At 38.9% G+C, this 20,250-nt stretch overlaps 1 protein-coding gene across 1 annotated transcript in view; it reads right to left on the reverse strand.

Moving 5' to 3' along the window:
* The window catches only part of med13b (mediator complex subunit 13b), a 49,931-nt gene that overhangs the window by 13,137 nt on the left and 16,544 nt on the right, over positions 1 to 20,250 (reverse strand). The window contains exons 5-16 of the mRNA XM_079822628.1: positions 11,037 to 11,234; positions 10,754 to 10,948; positions 9,358 to 9,517; positions 9,137 to 9,244; positions 8,346 to 9,047; positions 7,182 to 7,398; positions 7,071 to 7,098; positions 6,866 to 6,987; positions 6,441 to 6,525; positions 4,383 to 4,564; positions 4,096 to 4,295; positions 860 to 1,764 (exon numbers count right to left, since the gene is read on the reverse strand). Of these exons, the coding sequence (XP_079678754.1) occupies positions 860 to 1,764; positions 4,096 to 4,295; positions 4,383 to 4,564; positions 6,441 to 6,525; positions 6,866 to 6,987; positions 7,071 to 7,098; positions 7,182 to 7,398; positions 8,346 to 9,047; positions 9,137 to 9,244; positions 9,358 to 9,517; positions 10,754 to 10,948; positions 11,037 to 11,234 (3,102 nt within the window). The remainder of the gene's footprint in view (positions 1 to 859; positions 1,765 to 4,095; positions 4,296 to 4,382; positions 4,565 to 6,440; positions 6,526 to 6,865; positions 6,988 to 7,070; positions 7,099 to 7,181; positions 7,399 to 8,345; positions 9,048 to 9,136; positions 9,245 to 9,357; positions 9,518 to 10,753; positions 10,949 to 11,036; positions 11,235 to 20,250) is intronic.

The following is a 20,250-nucleotide window of genomic DNA, read 5'->3' on the forward strand; positions in this document are numbered from 1 at the left end:
TATATTTTTAATGAAAATGAAAAGAGGCAGAGTGGTGTTTTATAACATATTTCTCCTGGAGTGCCTTGAACATGCGTCAATTTCGCTTCCAGCGCTCGATTTCTACGCGCGAATGCATTCAAAATGTTTGCGCATGAAACTAGACACGGTAGACGCGATTTTGACACTATTCGCGTTTGGTGTGAACGCAGCATTGAGCTCGCATTCAGATCCGTCTCCATTCAATCAACAACCGATGAATAGAAATAAGTCCCATCCTACATTTGTTTCTTTTTTGATAACTCTGTCTGATGCACCCACTGCTAGCCTAGCTTAGCACAAAGACTGGAGGTAAACGGCTGCCGTACCATGGGTGCAGCGGCGCAATGATATTATGCAGCGCCTGAAAATAGGCTAACTTCCATCAACATAACCAACGTGACAACCTGCTTGCACTGGGGTATACGATGAATAAGCTAAAGTCCCAAAAAATTGGCGTGTTCCTTAAAGACCGCTCTTATGAGAATACTCAACAAAACTGGCATTTTGGCATAATTGTGTGCGCTATTGTTTGTTCAAGCACGAAAGAGAACTCGATTCTCTTTTATCTTGTCGCGCTTGAATGTTTTAAAAGCATTTGCATGAATAAGAGAGTGATCGTATAATGTAACGCTAGCCAAAGGATACAAAATTAATCACATGCATTAACGAGCTAATTTTAACAGGACTAACTGAAATACTTTTCAGTCATTTCGAGGCCTCCTAGTGAGCCCCAGTCCCCTGGTTGAGAACCACAGCTCTAAAACTTGCACTAAAGGAGTAGTGTAAAAATAAGAAGAATCAACAAGTTTGTCAACATCACCACAAGAGGAAGTCTCACCATTGCGTTTGGCCCAGTGGTGTAAAGAGGAACTTTTGACTAGCGTCTCATCGACTTTTCCTCCAGACATGTTGTCCATGAACTGTCTGCCGTGCTCCAGAGCCAAGTAGCAGTCACTGTAATAGTCCCTCTCCTCCAGGCGCATGGGCGACTTGAGACTGGTGCTGAGAAGCTCGGGCCTGATGATGGGGGAGAAAGGGTTAGTGCACAGGTCCTGCAGCAGAAGGACGAGATCATCCGGGACCTGCTCTTTAAGGACCGTCCCTCTCTGAAGTGAGGTTGCGCGTACAGCCTCGAAGTGCTTCTCTGTGTCCCGCCCGGCATCTGAGCCCCGTCCCATGATGTCCAGCTCATCCTCCAGAAAGAGGCCGGCCCCGTTGCCATAACGGCGGTTCATGACCGCACTAAAACCGCAGGAGCAGGGGTCCATGCTTGAGTACTGCGGGTCCATGTTGGGATCGCTGATGTAGACGCCCACATCCGCCCCCGTGATGTTCATGTTGCAGACGCAGATGCAACAGCTGTCAAAGTTGCAGTCCTTGAAGAGGTTCATGACTGACTCAGAGAGGATAAGTGTGACGTATAAGCTGTGTGCTTCCGGGATGGAGGGCACGGTGGCTGGCTCAACCGAATTTAAAGGTCTGCAGGTGGAGGGCGTCGATGCGGGAGAATAGAGGTCGGAGTTCTCGTATTTCAGCGAGCCCTGGACGCTGGCAGGGCCTCTGGGGGTACGTGGGGTCCGGGGTGTCCGTGGCGTTGGGGCGGAGATTCGAGGGGTGGCAGGGGAAGGCAAAATGCCAGCGCCGCTGTTGCTGGGTGGGGCGCTGTTGGACATAAAGGTGTTGTATGGCTGAGGGGTGCAGCTCTGGTCCTGTTCAACTGCACTTCCCACACTAGGGATGTTACTGTCAAAGAAGAGGAGAACAAATTGTCACATGTAGTGGTCAAAATATCAAAGCTAGTGATATGTTGAAGACATTTCTACTGACACCAAAGCATTGGTAGTGTATATCTGCTCTAAACCACAAATAGAAGGAAATCAGGCCAGTAAATACAGAGATCATGGCCTAGGCTATGTTCAGACTGCCAGCATTTTTTGTAGCATATCCAGATGGGTTTTAAAAGTATGGTCAGGAGCACATTTGGAGGTGGTTTGAAATGCCATTCCAATCAGATCTCAGTCTGGCTGCTCAAATAGGATTTCAAATCGCCCTTTGCATCACTCATCACATACCACAACAACATCAAAACTGGTGACGGAGATGCCAGCCGTATTCAAACCGTTTCCAAAGATTTGGGCCGTGACCGCAGCACAGAACATCACAAACTCAGCAATGGAGGAGACTGGTATAGTGCGACGGAGGAGTTCTGCACCGCTACTTATTTGGACAATGAGATGATGCACCTCCTTTTTCCCTGCATCTGTTTTGAAAGCCTCTTCACATACGATGGTACGCCTACATGGTTGCCAAAGCAACCCATGCAGATAGGCTGGTTATGTCTGGACACACAAATCATATCTGAACACTTGCAATTAATAGCGCAGAAAGTCTACCTAAAAAGATTTGCCTGCAGTGTAAACATAGCCATAAATGTTGGTTTATCTGCATCTGGATCAATCCACCAATTTGGCAAACATTACAGGGACGTTTAAGAAAGAAACAAAATCAGTGAATTAATGACTCCCTCCATCCCTTACAGTTTAAGTGAAACTACACAACTCTGTTGGGAACGGTCTTCATAAATCCAGTAACTTGGCAAGTTATTGCTCTAGATAACAGAGAAGTTAGTTTTGAGAAAAGCATTTAAACAGATGCAGGTACACATTCTCTAAAAGTTGAGTGTGCTTGGCATCAACACTGTGGACACATTCCTCAATTAAGGCTGCACTATCATTTATATTGAATGGCTATTTTGGGCTGGCAGCTGCATGGACTACAAACAGCAGAGAAGAGTGTGTTCTGTGCTTGTTAAAAACCTGACCCACTTCAACCACCACCTGCTACACATACAAGAATCCCCCTGCTAAATGAGGTAAATCAATCTATTTAAAAGCCTTTTAGGCTTCCATACATGGCAACAAGCTGATGATAGCTTGAATTACTCAATGTCTCAAAGTTTTCTTTGCTACAAAATAACAAACATGTAGGGCCCTCTGATTTCTGCGACGCGGAGAACGCACACAGAATCACCAGTCATAAAAACAGAATTTACTGTATAACACGGAATGAATGAATAAAAAGCAGGTCAGTACACAAATCAAATCACAATATAGACTAGTGTCTGTGAATAGTAAACCGCAAAAAGACATTTAAATATGAACCCTGCATGCTCTGCGTGTCTCTGTGAATGAATGGTTCAGACGCGCGGTTTTATTTCCTCCACACACACTGAAGCATGTGTTTTCAGCCTTGGCCTATATGAGAACATGAATGCATGAACTTCAGAGCCGCTCTGAGAGTCACTACATGAGCATTTTATCGTTTCATTTGAGAAAAACTCAATACACACAGAAACACACAAACTCAAAAAGGTCTTCACGGCAACCCGTCAAAATAAAAGTCTGGTTTAACGAATTGTGACAGAAATATATTTCTGTTGTACAGTAGAATTTAGCCATGTCTCAATGTAATAATAATACTAACACTAATAATAATCATAATACATTATTTATTAAAACTTAATTTTTGTGCAGCACTTTGTTTGACATAGGTTTTTTTTATCTAAGAAAATCTCTTTTTGACAATCAAATGAAGGAATAAAACATTAGTTTAATTTATATTTTAATCATATGAAATTAAAAAACCTTTCTTAGAAATGAAATTATTTTTAAAATAATAAATTGTTATTTTTATGAATTCAATTAATTAGACATGATTTTTGATTATTAAAATTAAATTAAACCCTTTAAATGGAATCCAGAAAGCTTAAAACAGAAAAAATAATAACAGGAAAAACAAAACGGATTTCACAGAGCCCTAAACATTGAATTTTTGTTAAACTTTTATTAAAAAGTTTGTTAAATTGTATATGTTTCATGATTTCAATTCATTAGACATGCTTTTTGATGTAATTTTAAAATGTAATTTAAACATTAAAATGTAATCCAGAAAAACTCAAACGGAAAAGATGGAATTTGGGAAAAACTAAAACGGATTTCATAGGGCCCTAAACTTGCAAAGAATGTGAAAATCTGATTGCGAGAAAGAAAATCCCTCATTTCTTGGCTGGTGTACCTGTCCTTGTTGAGGAAGGTCATGGCTGCCATCGGCTGCAGCATCTCCAGTTTGCCGACTGTCCAGCTGGGCCGGTAAACGCACTCTTCTGGAAGCTTGATGGGAAGCAGACACTGGCTGGGCAGCGTCTTCAGAGGGGCGTAAAGGGAGCAGCCGATTAGCGCTTGGCAGGACTCCGTCTTAAACACGTAGGAGAAGTCCTGAAAATATGACAAAGAAACAAGTCTTGCATCACAACACGCCTCTTTATGAGAATATTCCTGGGAAGTCACAGCCTCAAGTTCTACCTTAATCTCGGAGGGTCTGGGGCTACAGAAACCCTCCTCCACCTCCATCTTGAAGTTCCCGCCGATGGCCCCATCCAGAAGAGACAGGCCAGCCGCTGACTCCGTATTGCCCATGTTTATAGGAGAGTAGCCCTGCTCCAGTGACGGAGGGGTTGGGAACATCTGGTGCAGGTCTGCAGAGCCTAGATCAATAAACACACACAATGAAGGAACAGAATTTTGGCACTATAAATAGAAAATAGTTAACAGATGCTTGCCATTAACAGTCTCAGTCTGTGAAGACGTATTTCTGTTTGAGAAAACATGAAGCTATTGGATTCTGTAGCTCTATACAAGCTATGAAATAAGTAGGAGCCCAATGACATTTAATCTGGATAACAACCTATACTAATTTCTATGGATGCACCGGCCTATACTGATTTTATCAAACAATTATTGGCCGATTCGGTTACCGATATTTGTCACTTGCCCTCTTATTTGAAATTTTGTCATTAAAATATATAAGTCTTTTGATCATGTTTTAAATCAGCAAAGTTTAAAAAACATACATTAAAGTATAGCCTACTAGCTAGTTTATTGCTGCATTATCAAATAATTTCTTATGAACATAGACTGGATCCATTTAACATTCAGCAGGCCAAAATAAATACAACAGAACAAAGATACATATGAAACAAACAGTGCTTTTTAGGTAGGTTTAACAGTTTCCAGGTACAGAAATAAAGTAAACAATTGTTAAATAACACTGCATATTCGTCACTGTATAAATTAAATGCATATATTATTATTACATTGAGACGTAGCTAAATTCTACTGTACAACATTAATATATTTCAGTCACAATTACTTTGTTAAACTGAACTTTTATTTTGACGGGTTGCCGTGAAGACCTTTCGAGTTTCTGTGTGTTTATGATATGACGATAGATTTTGCCGAATAAAACGGTAAAATGCTCATGAAGTGACAGGAGATTAAGCTCATGCATTCATGTCCTCATATATTGAGGCAGCAGAGGCTGAAAAACACTGCAAGTTTCAGTGTGTGTGTGTGTGTGTGAGGTAAATGAAACCGCACGTCTGCGCCATTCATTCACACAGAGACACAGAAACAGGCAGGATTCATATTTAAACAGTCTTTTTGCGACTTAATATTCACAAACACTGGTATATATCACGTTTTGATTTAAGTGTACTGAACTATGTTTTATTTATTCATCAAAACTTTGACAAATTCCGTGACATTACGTGTTATGCAGTAAATTCTGTTTTTATGACTGGATTCCGTCAGCGTTTGAATCGCGGAAATGAATCCTTATGATTATTTATTTAGTCAAAGAGTAGTGAGCGATTTTTTTTTGTGGTCTTTTGTTGTTTGATTAACATTAAAACGCAGACGCAACAGGAATATTACATTATAATCTTGGATTATGCAGCAGACATTATTACAGCTCAGTGCCTTCACGCAGTTCATTAATAAACCATCGGTTTGTTATAATCGGCCTTTCCATGCTATAGCCGATATGCCGATGGTTGTAAATTGATTTTAAAAAATCAGCCGATAAATATCGTCAGCCAATACATCGGTGCATCTCTACTATTTGCTAATAAACAAAAATTAAACACTGAAATCATTTTATTTAAATGATACAAGCAGTGTTATTTTGGCATTATAGTATTTATATATTATATTGTTCACTTTATTGCTTTAATTTTTAGTTTTTGTAATAGTAATTTTAGTACTTAAACTATAACATAAAAAAGTAAATTAGAATAGTTGCCTAAGTTTTTTGTTTAATTTTCACTTTTTTTTCCCCCAGCTTCATTTCAATTAATGAAAATTATTTCTAACACACACACACACTGATTCTAATATCAGCCGATAACCAATATGGTACCAATATATGAGGGATTATCAGAATTCTCTATACGGATAATATGAACTTATATTAACACATTTTAAACCAAACTGCTCACACACTTCCAGTAAAAACAATTATTAGATCAAATGTATTAGTAATGATGTAGAGATTCAGCAGGGGTTATGATGTGGAGCACATACAAGGCAGGGGGTCTGGCACTGCAGGTTTTGGTTCTTTCCCACCAAATTTTTCCTCTGCTCCACCAGCAGCTCTCCTGGATCCAGGCTGTTTGGAGTAAGACAAAGACAGGCTCACTTTAACTGCTCCACTGTTCCCCTAGTTCAGCAAATAAAGAACTTTATGACCACCTAAGCATTTTTCTAATGAGGCAGGAGATCCAGGAACTAAGGGGGAAACGTACTACGGACCTCTCTCTAATTTGGCACAGATATGCATATCACCATATCCTAAAGAGTCATTACTGTTGGGGCTTCACAAACTGTGATTCATACCAAAAAGTGATAAACCGTGTAAATCAACTCTCTTTTTAAGTTAGAATAACATGGCCTTTTTACACAGTTGTGTGCAGGCAGTGGTTATCTGGCGAGTTTATAACCGTACTAACCGTCAGGTCATCCTCATCAGAGTTAAAGAGGTTGTCCAGGTCATTAATGGACACAACCAGATCGGTCTCGTGGATCAAGCTGGTGGTAGGAAGTGGTTTACTGCCACCTGACCCCTGGGCATCTGTGTGCAAACAAGGTGTGTTCAAGATCAGAAACATTTCCAGAAACACCGAAACGTTTTATTTTGCTGAGCAAATAACTCACCATCAGAAGATACACTTCCATCATCCCTCTAGAAAGTAAATTAAATGAATAAATAAATAAATAAGACTGTTCATTTTGAGAAACACAAACACACATTTTTTTTATGTGTACCTTATTTCTCTTCCCGGTCTCCCTCTCGGGTCCAGGCTTTTTGTCTTTATCAGAGAACATAAACTCCTCGTCTCCTTCCACAAAAGCGTACGGATCAGATTCTCGCTCCTGGTTTTCATTGCACACAGCTGCAGAAAGATACTGGTTTTTCTTATGTTCGTACATCTTCACCAGCTCTTCCGACACCTTCAGAGGCCTTTTGGAGGAGGACATACGTCTGCAAAAAAAACCACCCCACAATACATTTCACCTCGTGTCACACCAAGAGCACTTTTTCCATCAGTTTGCTATCAGCCCTTAACTGTGTTTACCATGATAGATAGCTTAATTACTTAAGAGGGCATTAGTAAGACTAGAAAAACGTGTCAACGTATTCGTTTAAATTGATTTGCATTGAATGCGTTGACGTGTTGCACTGTTTACATTCATCCCAAATCCTATGTCATGTTTCTCACAAAACTAAAGTGTGTTATGGACATTGCCATTTTTGATACTTTTGTTGAATGCGGTTCTGACTTCAGCTGTTTGTTTTATGAGAAAATGTTCAAATAAAACGTTGGAAGATTAAACACAGAAGTTATGGTTATTAGAATAATAAAATAAAATTAGATGAATTGATCATTAAACTGATTGTTAGTTACAGCCCAATTTTAAAGAAATAAATACCTTCGAAATTAATGTTAAATTGATCAAAAGTGACAATAAAGACATTCAAAATGTTGCAAAAGATTTCCATTTCAAATGGCTATGGCCAGCCAAAACCACCAAATCAAAACATCAGATGTGGAGCAAAAACCTGAAGGTAAACTCTTTAGAGACTGCCATCAACTAGTGTAAAACATGTTCTCACCAATTACTTTTCAGCAAAGCTGCCTGATGTTATTGAAGCAAATGCCTTGCTAAAGGGCCAAAGTAATGTTCTTTGACGAAGCATAACTTGCTAACCTATTCTCAGGCCAGTTAAAAAAAGCTTTGCAAAAAGGCATGATGAGAATCCATTCTGCCAGCCAAACAAAAACTGTTAATAATCAGGTCTACTAAAAGAAATGTACGCAATTTATGTTATTACATTTCCAAAGCAGAAAATGTGCTCTTGGTATTTAGTGTAATTATAGCATAATGATCACAATATCACCATTTAGTGTAGAGGGCTAGACAACTCACTCTGTAACTGAAATAACACTGTCCTGGCCTCCGGCCCGGTTACCATCCTCAAAGAGCGTGACCACAGGAAGCTGAGGCGTGTGGAAATCGGCATTCTTCCCTCCAGGAACCCTAAAGTACCTCCAGGGGTTATGCGACGTGTCCTGGTTGGGATTTATGGCGGAGCCCATGTATACGGTGGCTTCTAGGGACTCTGGGTATGGAGGTGGGCAGGGTAAGGGCAATGGGTCAAGTGGAGAATCATCTGGGGGTTTCTGGGGCACCAGGCAGGGCTCAGAGGAAGGATAGAAGTGTTGGTGCAAGGGCGAGGAGGAACTCTTTAGGCCGTCATTTGTGTCCTCTCCGCGCTCACAAGGGTGCGGGCTGAGCCGCGGGGGCTGAGGGGAGCCGGCCATCTCGTCAACTGAGCTGTGCAGCATTGGGGTTTTGTTGGAGGTGACGTCGGCGTGGTGGAGGCTGGGGTAGCGGCTGTCCTCGTGGCCCTGCAGACACAGCCTGTGAACAGCCTCTCCCTGCTCCAAGTTAGGCTGTTCTTCACATAAAGAGCTGCGGTGGTGGAAGGGCGTCTGGGGCCGCTTCTGCTGCTTGTCCCCCTTCTCTAGCTTCTCCGCCATCTTGTGTTTGGTAGAGGGCTGAGGAGGTTGGCCAGCAGATGGAGGAAGCCCTGGGGTGCTACATGCCCGCTGTTTCTGGTTCTTAAGCCTGGAGTGAAAAGCGAAAGATCTAAATATAATCATTCATTCACAAATTGTACCTAATTACATGTCATTTGTTGCAGCTTTTGATCATACCTTGAGCAACTGCACTGTGACCTTTGAGATGACTCTACAAAGTCCCAAACAGTAGCTTTGTCCGTTTCTTCCTCGCAAGCTCCGTTAGACATTGTTGAAAACTTTCTCCTGCAAAAATAAACCATACCAAATACCTTGAGTTGCTTTGTTTACATTATAATAGTCATTGCCAGGTTATTTGCTCTGGCTGATTAGTAAAGCTGTCGTTTTTATTTTCATACTTGTTCTGGGCTCGATTAACATTGCACTCCTGCCAGACTCGCTCCACCATTTGGCTGGCTAGGCGGCGGGGGATCTTGCCTCCGTGATGACTGCTGCTGTCCACACTAAAGGCGCCTGACATGGCTGAGAGTTTCACCCACTTCTGGGCAGGCTGAGAGACTGAAATGGGGGGGAAAAAACATTACATATCTAATGGCTTTGACAGCACCTGAGATTGCAAGTGCTTTTGATTGTCCCTGGTCTTCTCCATATCTCATCATCGATTTTAATTTTAAAAGATAATAGTAAAGTCGTGTGTGTGTGTGTGTGTGTACAGTGCTGCTTGAAATCCCTTGCAGAATCTGTCAAAATGTGGGATCATTCAAAATGCATTAAGAGCCGGCGGTGAAAACTTTATGAATTTGAAGATCAAGATAAATTTACTTAATTTGTCTTTCAGTAAACATGTAAGTATCTTCTGTTGCTTCCTACTAAATGGGGTGTGTGTGTGTGTGTGTGTGTGTGTGTGTGTGTGTGTGTGTGTGTGTGTGTGTGTGTGTGTGTGTGTGTGTGTGTGTGTGTGTGTGTGTGTGTGTGTGTGTGTGTGTGTGTGTGTGTGTGTGTGTGTGTGTGTGTGTGTGTGTGTGTGTGTGTGTGTGTGTGTGTGTGTGTATGTATGTATGTATGTATGTGTGTATGTGTGTATGTGTGTATATGTGTATGTATGTGTGTATATGTGTGTATGTGTGTATGTGTGTATATGTGTATATGTATATATGTATATATATATATATATATATGTATATGTGTATATATATATATACACAAAATAAGAAAAATGTGGACATCTTATTCCTGTTCAAAAGGTTTCAACCCCAGCTCTTAATGCATCATGTTTCCTTCTGGAGCATCAGCGAATGTTTGAAGCTTTTTTAATAATTTTGTCCCTTAATTGTCCTGTGTGTGAAAAGTGTGAAAAGATGGATCTCAAAACATACAATCACTGCTGGAAAGGGTTCAAATATGCAAAAGATGCTGGAAAACTGAAGTATTTTTGAGACCTGGAGGATTTCTCTGAAGAGCGTTGGGCAGTTTAACTGCTCAGGACAAACAAGGGGCTCAAGAACAACCATCACAAAACAAAAAAAGCTTTTTATTTCTCAACTGTTTATGTTAAATTTAAGACATAACCGTCTATGTTTACAAGGATACAGGCCAAGACTGACACTTTAGAAGAAGTGAAAGAACTCAAAATCAAGTTATTTGCATGCTGTCTAAAGCTTTCCGGACATGCCCTTTGGATGTGCACACATAAAACTTCTCACACAGCGAGTAGAATTAAGTTGCGCTTGAATGTTTAAATTTGCAAGGCTTAAAAACACATGCAGAGGATAAACTTTCGTAAAGTAGTGGTACCTGCTTGAGCCTCCTCAGGTGAAGTGGGAGGAGTCAGAGTGACAGAAGAGATGCCAGTATCTCCATGGACCATCTGACTCTGATGACCTCCTGAGTAAGAGCCCAAAGAGGTGGAAGAGTTTACCGTGGCCACGACCGGGATGTCCGACTGGGCCACCAGCACCAGGTTGGCTGGGTACACCATCCTGACCCCAGCTGCACCACATAAATTATTACTCGCACTACAGATCATTTGATATGACCGTGAACTCACAATATTGTACAGCTGAAAGTTCTCTCTTACCAACAACAACTTCAACAGCAGCCAAGGAATCATCCTCCCAGTCGAGGTCATCCATCTTGTCGTCAGTGACCTCCTTGGTGTTGGGGCCTATGGGATAGAATTGCTTCCATTCTTCGATTAACTTCTGGGTCGGTGGGTCTGAGAGCTTGAAGGACTGGCCCGTCAGAGTCCCACTCAAACCATACGGAGAGAGGATCACTGGGGTAAAACAGGCATGGAATATTGTGTCAATGTAAATGCAAGAGTGACATTTCCTCATAAATTTCACTTTGTGGTAACATGAGAACAATGCTTAGAGCCACGAAGTAAGCCATAAAATGAAAGACAAAAGCTCTGCCAATATTTCAGACTGACAAGTTCACACTAGATCTGAAACAGGACGATAAAACACAGAGGTATTTTCTTTCAGAAGCATCATGAAACAGTTTTTTGGATGTTAAAGGATTAGTTCACGTCAAAATGAAAATGTCCTGCTATTTTACTCACCCTCATCTCATCCAAGGTGCCCGTGACTTACTTTCTTCAGTCGAAAAGAAATTAAGTTTTTTGAGGAAATCATTCCAGGATTTTTCTCCACATTATTGACTTCTATGGCAACCAAAATGTTGAAGGTCCAAATCAATGCCGTTCCAAATGGCTTCAGAGGCTCTGCACGATCCCAGATGAGGAATAGGGTCTTATCTAGCCAAACCATCGGTCATTTTCAAATTTTTTTTTACCTAAATTGCTCCTCTTGCGCTGCTCTGCGGCTCGCCACAGATTGCGTAATCACGCCGGAACGGTCACACTAGACGTAGGCGGAAGTACCGCCCCAAGCAAACGTGAGGACTAATACAAACGGCCTTTATCAAAACACGGTAAAGTAATGGTAATATACAGTAAAAAGTATATTCATTTTTTATTTATTTTTTAAATGACCGATGGTTTCTCTAGATAAGACCCTATTCCTCGTCTGGGATCACGCAGAGCATCTGAAGCCCTTCAAAGCGCTTTGAAACTGCATTGATTTGGACCTTCAACATTTTTGAGTAAAATATCAGGAAAGTTTCATTTTAACGTGAACTAATCCTTTAATAGATATTTCTCCTAATTATTCATGAAACCACAAAAAAAGCTTAAGTTATTGAAGTGCATTCCCGTTGCTGATGCAAAGTTTATTTGTGTATTTCATTTCTAGACATACATTAACATTCAAAAATTGTCAGGATTTTTTAATGCTTTTAAAAGCATGCTCTTATGCTCATCAAGGCATCATCATTAATTAATCAAATATATCATAAAAACTAATATTGTGAAGTATTACTACAACTTAAAATAACGTTTTTTCATTTAAATACATTTTAAAATGTATTCATGTGATGTCAGAATGATTTCTGAAGGATCATGTGACACTAATATTCAGATTTGCTTCTCAAGAAACATTTATTATTTTAGTGGAAATCATGATAAATGTTTTATAGGATTTTTTGATGAAAAGAAAGTTTAAAAGAACAGGATTTTTTTGACATACAAATCTTTGTAACATTAAAAATGTACATACTGTCACTTTTGATCAATTTAATGCACGCTTGCAGAATAAAATATACACTTTTTATTATCTCTCACTGACCACAAACGTTTGAACGGTAGGGACTATTTCAGCAAATATATTTACAAAACAATAAAATAAGTGAATGTGAAACGCAGTGTGCATATTTGGTAACTCCATTAAAGCAAAACGAAAGTAACTGGAGCACAGAAAGTGTTGCATTATCTCCACTCCTCCTACAACTTGTGCAGCTTCCCACACCTACAATTACACGCCATTCAAAACTGTGGTGAGATATGATCCGCACTGAAACGGGGAGTTGGCATGTCCCAACATGGGTATGAGTAATAAAAATAAAATGCAAAGAGAGTCCATATACGTGTCTAATAGGCTAATTAAGCATTATTGTGCAAAGCAAGAAAGATACATTGCAGTCATAAAAAAAAAAGCACTAGCTATATTATCAGTCAATTTCCATGAAGATAAGCATTACTTGAGAGGATGTTTGGCCCCAGTATACAAGACAATAAAATATGAAGGGATAATAAGAATGAGTGCACTTGGCATTCAACATCATTGCTTTTGCAGAATCATCTAACAAGAGTCTAACATAAGCATTAGATTGCCCTCTGGGAGACGGTTAATGAACTAACACATGCCAGACAACTGAGCACAAGCCCTGTGGAACAAGCTCTGCCAAAGTCAATCTCCAGCCATTACAGTTAGAACAACTGGAATAAAACTAAATTAAATCAATCAATCTGTGACTGTTAGCCACTTATAATGCAGCACAAACAAGCTTCAGATAAAGATGTTTGTTATCTGCAATCTTGAGGAACAAGGAAAGGACTCTTCCTTTAAATAAAGGTTTCACTTTAAATATAAGCCGCAATTGTGAGAAAAAAAGACGCAATTACCTTTTGTTTTTGTTTGTATTGTTTGTCTCACAATTCAGATATTATTTGTCGCAATTCCGAGTTTATAACTTGCAATTTTAAACCCAAGTTTAAGGCTTTTGCTCACAATTGCGAGTTTGTCTCACTTTATTTCTAGAAATACAGTTTATATCTCACATTTATTTCTTTTTTTTTTAGATGCAAACCTATAATTGTGAGTTATAAACTCAAGTCAGAATTGCAAGTTTATATCTTGTAATTCTGAGAAAAAAAATAAAAGTCTTACTTTTTTATTTTATTTTTCATTCCATGGTGGAAACAAGCGTTTTTGGCAGCATGCTATCAACAGATAAGAGCTTAATTCATATTTAAAGAGCACCTATCATGGCATTTAAAATGTTCCAAATATTGTTTTAGAAGTCCCCAACAACAGTTTTGCATGCATGCAATGACAAAAAAGACTTTAGTTTTCTTATAATATGCATTTATTTTTACCTGTTTTGACAGCGATTCTCAAATGATTCCTTTAGTGATTCACTTTTCAAAACCCGCCTTTACGTGACGCTAATCTGCGGTGATTGGTCCGATGACCCAGTCAGTTGTGATTGGTATAGTCTGTGCAGATATTCTCGGATACGGAACGCCCATCAAAGTCTTATAATGACAGTAATTTGTTAATATGTGTCAGGAGTTATGAATATGAAAACCGCGTCGGTACTGTTTGATTGTAAAATGAGCCTCAGCTGATCTCATTTATAAAAAAACTCCTCACGAAGACTCGCGACAAATCAACATCCCTCAGGGCTTTTAGTTCAAAAGTGTGCAGATGAGGAGACATATTGATAGATTCTCATATGTCTGTGTCAAATTTCTAAACAGAGGAGTATTTTTTATTCAATACTTCCTCAAAATGGGCAGAAATAGCCTAATCATGAGCGATTGAGTCTCTTATGTGTTGTTTTCAATTCATACTGGCAGCCGGAGGGCGCTCTGTGCACATGTAATCCATATATGGTACAGACAGACGAAGAAGATACCATGTGCCATAATAAAAGTCCATAATAAAAGCTTCCTGAGATCGCGAAACATACATTTGACGACTAATAATAAACACACAATCGCGACGATGTATGGTTTGTCTTCAAGCCACTTAGTCTTCAAATGCTCATTCTTGGGCAGATGAAAAAAGTTTGCTTTTGAGTCGCACTTCAGAACACAGCGTCTCGTGGCCATGATGTTTTCTAGTTTTCACTGGCGTCTTGGAGCGCAATAAGTGGGCGTATCGTATTCAAATAACTTGACAAGTTGACGTCATCTAGTCAGAGAAAAAGCTTCGGTCTTCTAACGATTCTTAAAAATGACTCCGAGTCGACTCTTACTTTTGAAAGAAAATAACTATATATACGGTGCACTGTCATATTTCAAGCTATCACAGGATGTTTTTGTTCACTTAGATCTATGTTACACACTACATGAAAGGTAAATTTCAAAATTCCATGATAGGTGCTCTTTAAAACAAATAACAGTATTTCCGAAGGTGAATTAAGGACTGACGTGCACTGGATATAGGAGAACAGGTTGAGGAGAAACATCTTGTTCAGGGTAAAACATACTGTTCCAAGCGGTAATGCAAGTCACAAGCTTGTGAACTCAGCACCCTGGAGGGAACGGTGGTGATGTAACAAAGCTGAAAGCAGGAGAAGTACTGAATCTGGAAAACACCTCATCAGGGCCACAGTGGGGCTACACTGAGATAATGACTACCACAAGAGAAGCAGCGTCTCAGAGGTGTTAACATGATGTAGGCCTTCCATTGCTGCGCCCTTGAGCAGAGGAGAAAACGTTTCTGCCACCAGTCTGACTGCTGAGGCAACGACAAACCACAAAAAAGACAACAGAACAAAGGGGAGGGTTTGTCATCTTTTCAGTTTCAACACTAAAGCGTAAAATTCCCTCTCAAGTCTACTGTCATTGTGTGCTTCACGGTGAGAACAAAACTTTCCACTCTGTATATCAATATAACTGTGTGACTTGTTGTGACAATAAAAATAAAATTATATATAAAATGAGTTTAACAGCATTTTTTCACAGACACATAAGTCTGCTCCACATTAGAGCTTAATCTGGCCAAGATTCAGGGAAGGGCCATGGATCGAGTTGTTTTTTCCAACTTAAATCGGATTCAATACAAGGGCCATGGATATAAACCAACCACTTTTTTCCTACTTAAATCTCAAGTCAAAAAGGAAATCCTGAACACTATCAATATTTGCAAAGTTTATCTCAAAACTTGTTTATTAGCAACGTTTCGAAAGAGAGAGACCGAAACGGGCGGAAAGGGTGTGGGGTGTGGGGGGTCTGGGGTAGGGCTGCACGATATGAGGAAAATCTGCGATGTGCGATAACATTGTTTAATATTGCGATGACGATATGACTTGCGATAAATATTCAAATGTGAATGTTAGCTATACTGTTCCCATGTCTTAGTGCTTTAATAGGTCGTGTTCAGTGTTGGGCAGTAACGGAATAGCCTACACATACTTTTCTGTTTCATGAGTTTATTTACTCTCTAAATAAATTAAGGCAACTCAATGCATTTCTCAGAACGCCCCAATATGAAAACGAAAAATGCACGGTTTGCGTGATCAGTCGGAAGAGGAGCAGCGAGAGCTAGAGGTAGAGATGGAGCCAGAACAACAGAGCCAGGGCAAGAATGCGTTTCTATGTTGGAAATTTAAACAGCATTTCATATTAAAGAAAAAAAGAGAAGGGAGAACGAAATATAACACGGCAGTGCAACTGTGCAGTGGCGGATACACACGCACACATGCCTAGGCCTATATATATATATTTTTGGCTATATTATATATATAAATTCGCTATATATTCGTTAAATATATTATTCGTTTATATTTTTTATTTTCAAAATGTAGGCTATTTAATTGAGATTGAGTACCTCAATTAAATAGCCTACATTTTGAAAATAAAAAATATAAGGCTCAAACATGCGTGTTGATTTTAGTCGGCCTACTTTCGTCAGTGAAACAACATACTACAGCCTGTAAAACATTTAAATAAATATCTGTAAATAATCGAAATATAAATAATATAAGTTAAATATTAGTTAAAGAAACATTTTTTTTATATTTCCCCATTGACGTGCGTCATATGCCTTTGCGCTGAAAGGGATGACAGGAGCAGGAAAGAAGCATCGTTTTCTAATATCTTCATGTTTTCTCCTGATGTTCCAAAACTGATAGGCCACTTGTAGTAAAATGTGAAGAACGAAATTATCTTCCGCAGGGTCAAGAACTTAGGCTTTGTTTGATTATGCGCTGTGAGAGAAAGCGAAACTAAAAATCTCCGGCGTGAAATGCACTATACAGATAAACTTGACCAAGTTTAATAGCAAGCACAAACTGTGTTAAATAAAGTAAAGTTTGAAGTAAAATGTATCTGTCCTACTCGTTTTCTACTTTACCACAGTAAATGATGCGAATATAGCCTACTCCTAAATACATCAAACAAGGAAGAAACGTAATCCCCTGTGAGAGACGTAAATGAGGATTTGGGAAAATAAATAAGAGATTCCATGTCCAGTAGAATAAAATGGAGTAAGCCTATTGTTAAATTTGTGGAAAATCGTGTGACCAGATAGCAAAACGCAAGCAAACTTAAATTTAGCTCACCACACAAAGCCTTCCTCTCTCATTCAGCATGAATCCATATGTTTCCATGGCTGTGATATAACATTTAACTGCGAACCTATTATTTATTTTGTAAATAAAGCTTTGTGCTTCACTCGTGTCATAATATTCACGTAAAACAGCTTCACATACAAAAAAAAGTGTTTTGGCCGACCACCGCCGGTGCTCCTGCTTAGTGCAACTTTACATTCTCCTATGCGCTGATTTACCAGCACAAGAGCCGTTGGCCCCGTTTGACATTAGCTAAATATTTTATAATTTAAGCAGGATTTGATGGCCGCATTCCTACACTTATAAAATGCAATTCAATGTGGAAGTAATCCAAGTATTCAGAATACGTTACTCAGATTGGCGCATTTAAACTGTTTTCCCTTATTCATCGTATCAGGCTGTCTGCTGCGATGTGTTCATCGCGCAAGTTCATATCGCGATGACGATGAAAATTCGATGTATCGTTCAGCCCTAGTCTGGGGTTTGACATTTGGGGTTGGTGATTGGCACAAATATTGATTTTGATCTTGATTCAGTATCAATTCATATGTATATAGCCCACTGTACATATAAGGAAAAATAAGTTTGCCGTAGCACTATTTTAACACTATTTTAAACTTTTCTTGGGTTAAATTATATTTGCTTGCATTCATTAATATTCACTTGTGTGTGCTTATATAAGTATCATTAAAATATTAGGATGCAAGTTATTAACGTTTAAAAATGTCACATTTAAAGAAATCTAGTGTTTGATCATGTCTAAATATGGATTCAAATGCAAAACCTAAAAATAAGTAATCAGTTATGATCTGCAATACTTTTTTGAGCAACTAGACTAGATACATGTATATTTATTAAAGAGCCATACAGGCACCTCGTGGGTAATGACATTACAAATGAAAATTATTATTTTTCCAGCCACAAAATGACTCTAATTTGCCTCTTTGCATTGGAATTCTCTATTTTAACCTTAATTACTACACTAATTGTACTATAAATAAGAAAAATATTAGAAGATAAATATTTTAATTTATTAAATGGTCATTAATGGACCATAATTATTGCACAAATAGTAGGCCTATTTAGTACCAAAAGATCTCCTCAAAATATTATTAAACTAAAATATAGAACATTTATTTAATTGAGACATAGTTAAGGTGTATGGTCACATTTGACCATCAATGAGTATGAGTGTGACCAGTAAGGAATCCCTCAGGGCTAAATACAAGAAAAACATTTGCATCTCCATCACTCCATAATAAAATGATCCTGTAAATATGGTTGATGTAATAATCAATGCACACTATGCTGTACTGTTTACCAACAATTGCTCCAAATACCTGTATAGTGAAGCGGTCGTCTATCCATTCAGCGCTGGTTTATTTAGAACTATTGAGAGCTTGTGAACCACGTGACCATGCGCACCGCCTTTAACAGTTATGCCACATTAGCACCAAAACCCTATTTATTGCATCACAACGGACGTGCCCTCTCGTTTCATTCAAATGGGACTTGCTGTCTTATGTCTCCGTTTTTTATTGTATTTCAAATGAGGCGTTTACTATTAATACTACTATAATATTGATGTGGAGCATCTTGTTTGGACGATTGTTTTGTACTCTGTTCAAAATGGATTTATAAAGCAGGATTTAAAACAATCTCAAATCAATATGTTCCCGTAGTTATTTATGTGGTATAAAAAAATCAGTGTAATAAGAGTACAATGAATATACATTATCAGGGTTCCCACTCTTTTTCAGCAACCATTTTCCAGTACTTTTCCAGGACATTTTCAATTTTACTACGGCGGGAATAAAAGACAAGGATCATACCAAATATTGCTTTCTAAGTCTTTAAAAACCGTACAGTTTATTGCCATTACTTAACAATCCAGCATTTTTCAATATGAGCTCTTAATCATACATTATGACTATGGAAGCTTGTTTACACCACAGAATAGAAAGAAAAGGTAATTGTGACTTTTTAATCACGCTACTCTGACTTTCACGCAATTGCGAGTTTACATATTTGTGATATAAACGTGAAAATGATCGCAATTCTTTTTTCCTCAGAATTGGACTTTATAACTCAGTTTAGATCTCACAATTCTGAGAAAAGAAGTCAGAATTGCAAGATATAAACTCGCAACTGCGCAAAAAAGTCAATTGTGAAGAAAAGGTCAGAATTGTGGGTTTATATCACGCAGTTCTGACTATATCTTGCAATTCTGACTTTATAACACACAAATGTGCCTTTATATCAAAATGATGTGAATAGGTAGCAGCTTACGAGTTAACATTCACTGCATACATTTGGGCAGTTATAGCATTAGCAAGACTAAACGTCATTATTCAAAATACTACATCAAACTCCGCATTCCTGAACATGTGCTTTCTGCAACTAGCGCTTATTGTTTGGGCCAGCGATAAACTCTTTATACCCGGCTAGAGAAATAACTTTTTTTTAAAGAATTTTCCCAAACATTTTACATTTTCTCTAATTTTCCATGTGTTTTCCAGGACTGGAAAATTTGTCATCAGTTTTCCAGGTTTTCAAGGTTTTCCAGGACGAGTGGGAACCCTGCATTATCCTCCATTAAATGTTACCCATAATAGTCTCGTTTGAACTTGTTCGTTCGTCCTTGGCTCAAACGCAAAGCCAGTTGCTGTGAACATTTCTTAGCGGAAGCTTCATGTTAATTTCAAGTGAGTGAAATAAAATAATTAAACTCAAAACAACATTTTGTGTTCAATTATGACGTCAAAGTTAACTTGCATTGCGTTCGCTATACAACAGTGGCGATTTGAAGTGTTTCCCCCTATTGCAGTGACTTTCTTTTTGCATGTTCTGCAGACAGGGTGACCATCCTCGATTAAGTTTCCCTCAGGACTTTTGTAAAAAGCCAAAATATGACGACACCTCAGGTTTGCTTTTAGAGTGCACTGTCACTACTTTCCGCCATTTCTTCTCGTTCAAAAAACAACGTTGCGCGCTACACCTGCGGCAGACTGATGCTGGGACGACAGGATTTACCGCAAGTTTTCAAAATCATGATAATCAAACATGGTTTTAATGAGCATTACATTTTAAAC

Source organism: Gobio gobio (genome assembly GCF_949357685.1).
Source record: "Gobio gobio genome assembly, chromosome: 8".
In the NCBI taxonomy this organism is placed as follows: Eukaryota; Metazoa; Chordata; class Actinopteri; order Cypriniformes; family Gobionidae; genus Gobio; species Gobio gobio.